Source organism: Oryctolagus cuniculus, chromosome 1, assembly GCF_051225735.1.
Source record: "Oryctolagus cuniculus isolate XC-2025 breed Fujian yellow rabbit chromosome 1, ASM5122573v1, whole genome shotgun sequence".
Lineage (NCBI taxonomy): Eukaryota > Metazoa > Chordata > Mammalia > Lagomorpha > Leporidae > Oryctolagus > Oryctolagus cuniculus.
In genome coordinates this window covers 5,336,591-5,343,177 of record NC_142867.1, presented here as the reverse complement: position 1 = coordinate 5,343,177, position 6,587 = coordinate 5,336,591, and the positions used below count along the sequence as shown (strand labels likewise).

The 6,587-nt window shown below is 62.5% G+C and overlaps 1 protein-coding gene across 2 annotated transcripts; it reads right to left on the bottom strand.

The window, feature by feature from the left end:
* Nucleotides 1-633: 633 nt before the first annotated feature.
* Nucleotides 634-2,994, bottom strand: MRPL11 (mitochondrial ribosomal protein L11). 2 transcript variants are annotated; one of them, XR_016224582.1, is made up of 4 exons: nt 2,805-2,994; nt 2,398-2,587; nt 2,167-2,321; nt 634-903 (listed from the first exon to the last, which is right to left on the bottom strand). XR_016224582.1 is itself a non-coding variant. In XM_002709252.6 (4 exons), the coding sequence occupies exons 1-4, from the start codon at nt 2,925-2,927 to the stop codon at nt 798-800; spliced, it is 579 nt and encodes a 192-aa protein (XP_002709298.1). In that variant the 5' UTR covers nt 2,928-2,994; the 3' UTR covers nt 634-797. The 2 variants fall into 2 exon arrangements, 1 of the variants encoding a protein (XP_002709298.1); XM_002709252.6 differs by having other exon boundaries at nt 2,167-2,326.
* Nucleotides 2,995-6,587: the final 3,593 nt, after the last annotated feature.

Genomic DNA, 6,587 nt, shown 5'->3' with positions numbered 1-6,587 from the left:
GGGCCAGTAGCAGCCCCGGGCCTGTTTCTGCTGAGGTGGCCAAGTCCCCCTGAGATGGAGACGTGCAGCAGGCCTCACGCCAGCGCCCACAGCCCTCACCGAGGGGAAGGGTAAGAGCCAAAGCTTTCAGGTCATCGGGTCTGGGTTCTGCACCTGTTCGGAGCCTGGGCACTGTGGTCTGGGTGTAGCTTGAATGCCCCCAGCGTCCCCGTGTGGAGGTGCTGAGCTGGCAGGCAATGCGGTCACAGGGCTCCGCCATCGGCGCTGGCTCACGGGACAGGCGGGCACACAGGAGGGAGTCGGCCACCATCAGGCAAGGCTGCCCCACACGCTCGGCCCCTTCCCCCTGCCCGTGACTCCCTTTGCTGCTTCTCTGCCACAGGTGACACTCGGGGGCCTCACTGGACGCCAGCGCCATGCTGTTGTCCCTCCACTTACCCGGATCGTGTGCCAAATAACCTTTTCTCTCGGTGGTGTTTAGTCCCAGGGATTTTGCTACAGGAACAGGAAATGAGCTAAGGCGTGGGCCAAACCACTCTGCCGGCTGAGCCTCGGTTTGTGTCCCAGGAGCCGCGTGAAGACCCCTGCCCACCCCAGGGCTGCCTCCCTGGGTCCCAAGACAGAGGCTGAGAATGGTGACAGAGACATTTATTCAGGCCTGACGCAGCCATGAGCGTAGAAATACATAATCCAGTCAGGAGAGTCACAAGGAGGGTGGCGCGGTCTCCCTTCTTCCCCCTCGGCACAGGCCCCGCCCCAGCCGTTTGCTTCAGAACTGTGGGGTGTGCAAGGCCGGGTCACTTCTTGGCGGCCTCTGCCTGGGCTGCCAAATCCGCCTCCTTCTGGGCGGCCAGGAACGCGGCTCGCTCCTTCTGGAAGGCCGCCAGCTCCTCGGCACTGAGGCTGCAGGTGGAGAGAGACAGACAGACGGACAGACAGACGGGCGGACGGAGAGATGGACAGACAGACAGACAGATAGACAGAGACGCACAGACAGGCAGACGGACGGACGGACAGATAGACGGGCAGGCAGGCGGACGGACGGACGGGCGGACGGAGAGATGGACAGACGGACAGACAGGCAGACAGATAGACAGAGACGCACAGACAGGCAGACGGACGGACGGACAGATAGACGGGCAGGCAGGCAGACAGACAGATGGACAGATAGAGACGCACAGACAGGCAGACGGACGGACGGAGACGGATGGACAGGCAGGCAGACAGACAGATGGACAGACGGATGGGCAGGCAGGCAGACGGACGGACAGAGACAGACAGGCAGACAGACAGACGGGCAGATGGACGGACGGACAGAAGGTGGACAGGCAGACAGACGGATGGACGGGTGGTGAGCAGCTGCCACCCCAGTTCTCGGGGCCCGTGTCCCCGTGTCAGAGTCCAGCTGCTCGGCCCCCAGCTTCCACACTCCCTCGGCCAGAAAAGCCGCCCGCGGCCTTTTATCCTCTCACTAAATCGCTACCCAGCCGGGCTCCAGTCCAGTTTAGCCGGCCTCGCCCTGTGCCCCAGGAAGCCGGGGGGGCTGTGCCTGTGTCTCCCCCAGAGGACCGGGCTTACTCATCCCTGCGTCCCAGCAAAAGCTAAGACGTGAGCAAGGCCCGGTCCCCCTCTGCCCCAGGCTGCGCCCGCGCTTCCGGGAAGCGACCGTGAGCCGCGGGTGGGGCCTGACTCGGCGGCAGAGGACACGCAGGGCTCCTACTCCCCGGCCCGCCCCCGCCTGGGCCCGACACCCCCAACTCCCTGAGCTCACCTGAAGCCGAGGAGCAGGCCTCCCTCCTGTCGGCCTCGGGTCCACACCCTCCCACCCTGCCCGGGGGCTCTGCACCCAGGCCCCCCGCCCTTCCCGACTCCACGGAGATCTCCGTCCTTGGACCGTCTGCCCCAGCCCTCGGTCTCTTCCCGGCTTCTGCTCAGATGTAGCCCCTCCCCTCACGGACACTCCACGCCCAGCCAGCAACCCTCCTGGCTGCTCTGGTGACCCCGGCCCCAACACGCACCCGTGGGTCCGCGCGGCCGCCACACGGACGTGGGCCAAGCAGCGCTGCCCCCGCCTAAGCCGCGTCCCACATCCAGGACGACACCTAACACGCAACAGGTGCACCGCCCCCCCCCCCCCAGAACCCGAGAGGCCCCCTCCGCACTCACTCTTTGACCACGCGGATGCCCAGCGACCGCGCAGAGCCGATGATGGAGCGGACGACGGAGGACAGCGGGACGTCCAGCAGGGCGAAGGCGTCGTCCTTGGCTTTCACCAGCGCGATCTCATACACGTGCTTCAGGGTCACCAGGCCCGCCACCTCCTGCCCTGGGAGCAAGGGGCACGCGCGCTCAGGCGCTGGCCGCCGGCTCCTCCCGGGCGCCCGCCCCGGCCCTCACCTGGCCGCCGCGCTCCCTTCTCGATGCCCGCGGCCGCCTTCAGGAAGTAGGACACGGTGGGCTGGCCGATCTTGATTTCAAACGTCCTGTCGGGCTTCACCAGGATCTTCGTGGGCAGGGGGATGCCTTCTTTGATGTCCTTGGTCTTCTCGTTGAACTCCTTGCAGAACTGGTTGATGGAGACGCCTCGCTGCGGGAGCAACACGGCGGTCAGCGGGGCCGGCCGCGCCCACGCGGCCCCTCTCCTCCACCCACACTCGACTCCCGCTCTCTGCGCCACAGACTTCTTTGTGTGTCCCCCCCACGGCCTGCTGCGGAGGCCAACACGCGGGCTGGAAGCGTGCACGCGGCTCCGCGACCATCCCGGCCCTCCGGCGCCCCGCGCCGGGCTCCGGCCAGGAGCGCACCTGACCCAAGATAGGGCCCAGGGGGGGCCCGGACATGGCCTGGCCGGCCCGCACGATGGTCCGGATCACGCCGCCGGCCTCGGGCTTCCTGAGGCTTCGAGAGACCCGGCTTAGTTTCGACATGCCGCCGGCCGTCTGGCTCTGGTTCACCTCAGCGAGAGCTACGCCCTGGGCGCCGCCATCTTGGGCCAGAGGTCAAGGGGCCTCACGAGGGGCTAGGGCAGGGGAGGCCAACAAGCATCAGCCTGTTTCAGTCCTAACGGTAAGGCAGGGAGAGTAAGAGAAAGGGAAAAAAAGAACCTCCCCACTGGCCTGCTGCAGAGAGGGGGAAGGACCCGAGCGGCTTCGCTACGCGCATTCTTTCAGGAGCGCATACAGGCACTGCCTCGGACAGCTAAGCACGACGGCGGGCCCTCGGTGCCGCAAGGCATTGTGGGTGCGGTAGTTTTAAGGCCCCTCGTGCACGTCAGGCGACCTGGTGCGCTGGAGCGCCGTCTGCTGGACATCGTGATAATCCTACGGCTTGAACCGCACCTGTTGCTCAGAGGGGGCGTCCGTACTAAATCCTTGTTTCTCATCTAGTTGGGGTCGGGGCTGCGGCGTAGCCGGTAAAGCCGCCGCCTGCAGTGCCTGCAGTGCCGGCATCCCGTATGAGGGCCGGTAAAGCCGCCGCCTGCAGTGCCGGCCTCCCGTGTGAGGGCCGGTTCGAGTCCCGGCTGCTCCACTTCCGGCCGAGCTCTCTGCTATGGACTTGGGCCCTGCACCCACGTGGGAGACCCAGCTCCGGCCATTGCGGCCGCTTGGGGAGCTAACCAGCAGATGGAAGACCTCTCTCTCTCTGTGACTCTGCCTTTCAATAAGTAAAATAAATCTTAAAAAGAAAGTGCCTCTCTCATAAATTAATTAATTCATGGTGGCCGGGGGGAGCAGGCTGGGTCTGATCCATCTCTGTGTGCCGCGTGGTGCCTGACCTTCATTCACAAGTTTATTTACTAATAAAGAAACAAATCCTTCCTGGGTGAAGGCATCAGGTAGCTGACCGGCACAATCAGGGAGCCCAGGGCGAGCCGGCGGCTGGCAAACTCCACCTGGGGTCAGTGGAGGCACAGCTGGGATGATTCTGATTACCGGAAGGGACCCCTGGAAATGCCTCAAGGTCGTGTGTGAGGTTCAGAGGCAGTGGAGGCGAGGGGGCGGGACCAGGGGTTGGGGGCCAGGTCTTGCAGCCCTGGGTGGGGTGTGGGCTGCCGCGGTGGGGGACGAAGCCCTCGAAGGGTGCTGGGCATGCATTTGCATCATATTTGCATTTTGAAAAGGTCACCCTAGCTTGGAGGAGGCAGGCAGAGGGCTGGGCCAGGTGGTGGCGGCATGGCCGGGGAAGCGATACTTGGAAGGTTGGCTGGAAGACTTGTCCAGCAGATCCTCGCCTATCTTTGTGAACAGAACCCGTTTCACGGACGGTGAACCCGGAGCACAGAATAAAGGGCGGGGACTTGAAACTCTTCATTTATTTATTGTTTTTATTTTACTTGAAAGGACACAGACACAGACTGTGTCCGGTCTGCTGTCGTTCCTGGAGGGAGCTGGGCTCAGCTGGGGCCTGATTCCCCCTTTCTCACTTCCTTTCTCTCCCACTCTGTTCCCACAGCCCCAGGAAGACCTGGTTCTCGCCTCCTCCTAACCCTGGGGCTTGGTTCCCTCTGCCCCTCTCCACTTCTCTTTGAAGATCTACCTATTTATTTGAAAGGCAGGCACATCAGCAGGGAGCTGGATCAGAAGCGGAGCAGCTGGGACAGGTGCCGGCGCGCCCGTGGGATGCTGGAGCAGCTGGGACAGGTGCCGGCGCGCCCGTGGGATGCTGGTGTCGTAGGCGTCCAGGCGTCGGCTTAATCTGCTATGCCACAGAGCCCTCCCCTCTCTCTTCACTTTTTTAAAAAGATTTATTTATTTGAAAGGCAGAGTTACAGAGAGGCTGAGGGAGAGAGAGAGAGAGAGAGAGAGATCTTCTATCCTCTGGTTCACTCTGCTAATGACCACGATGACCAGAGCTGGGCTGATCTGAAGCCAGGATCCTAGAGCCACCTGTGGGTCTCCCACATGGGTGCAGGGGCCCAAGGACTTGGGCCATCCTCCACTGCTCTCCCAGGCCACAGCAGAGAGCTGGATTGGAAGTGGAGCAGCCGGGACTCGAACCATCGCCCATGTGGGATGCCGGCACTGCAGGCGGCGGCTTCACCGGCTACGCACACCACAGCGCCGGCCCCTCTCTTCACTGCTTTAAGTGCTGAGCTCTCTCTCCTTTTCCTTGTCCCCACAGCCATCTCACCCCAGGCCCCCGCCTCTGCGACTGTCACCTTTGGTGATCCAGGGGCCAGGACTCGGCCGTGGGGCTGTGCCCGCGTGAACAGGTGAATGCCATGAACTTGGATGAACCTGGGAGCAGGGACGAGCTCGGTCCCCACTCGCTTCCTCTTGCCCTTCCCCCGCCTGGCGCGGGATGATGACATCAGCCCCCATCGGAATCTTCCCCAGGAACTGTCGGACCAGGTGGACCCAGACCCGCTGCTAGGAGGCGGCGTGCTCCGACTGTGAACGCAGACGAGGCCCCGAGGCTGCCCCCAAATCCGCAGAGCTTAGGGCTTGGTGGGGCATCCCTGGAGGGGGCGGGGGAAGCGGGCAGCACGGCCGTTGCTCAGGTTCGGGCACATGAATGGTCCCGCCTTTCGCCTTCGGTGTCGGGACCCAGCTCTTTGCCGGATGAGCTGGGCTGGGGTAGAGGGACCGGCCTGAGCTGGAGACAGCAACGCTGGCTCCTGCAACGTGGACCCTGACAGTCGCCCAGACCAGGGCCTGGGGTAGGGTGGCCCCGGGGCTGGGGAAAAGATAAGAGAGCTGAGTTTGAGGGAAAGGAGGTGAGACGGGGGATGGGGCTACACCTGAGCCCACGCCCCCAGCAAATGGAGGCGACTGGACAGAATCTTTGCAAAGGCAGGGCTTTGTGGACCCTGGGTGCACGCACTGCAAAGATTCGCTGGGCTCAGGTGAGTATTTGCTACCCAGGACGCCCACACCCCACGTCAGAGTGCCTGGTTCAAGTCCCAGCTGCTCCGCTTCTCATGCAGCTGCCTGCTAATGCACACCCTGGGAAGCACTGGGTGATGGCCTAAGTACACGCGTCCCTGTCCCCCAGGCAGGACATCTGGATTTAGGTCCTGGCTCCTGCCTGCAGCCTGGCCCGGTCTTGGCTGTTGTGGGCATTTGGGGAGTGAATCAGCGGATGAGAGATTTTTCTCTCTCTCTCTCTCTTCCTACCTTTTGAATAAATTAAAAAAATAAGATAATAGGAAATAAAAGAAACAAACCTGGTTTCAAGGAGACAGCAAGGGCCGGTGCTGTGGCGTAGCAGGTAAAGCTGCCACATGGTTCGAGTCCTGGCTGCTCCACTTCCAATCCAGCTCTCTGCTGTGGCCTGGGAAAGCAGTAGATGACCCAAGTCCTTGGGCCCCTGTACCCATGAGGGAGACCTGTAAGAAGCTCCTGGCTCCTGGCTTCAGCCTGGCCCAGCCCCAACTATTGCGGCCATTTGCGGAGTGAACTAGTGATTGGATGATCTCTCTCTGTGTCTTTCCTTCTCTCCCTCTCTTTAAATAGATCGTTAAAACAAAGCAAAGCAGGGCACAGAGGAAGGAGGGGGTGGGGTGAGGGGAAGAGAGATGTCAGAGGGCTGAGCTGGGATGGCAGGTACCTGCCGTCCTGGGTGGGACAATGGATCCCAGAAAGGTG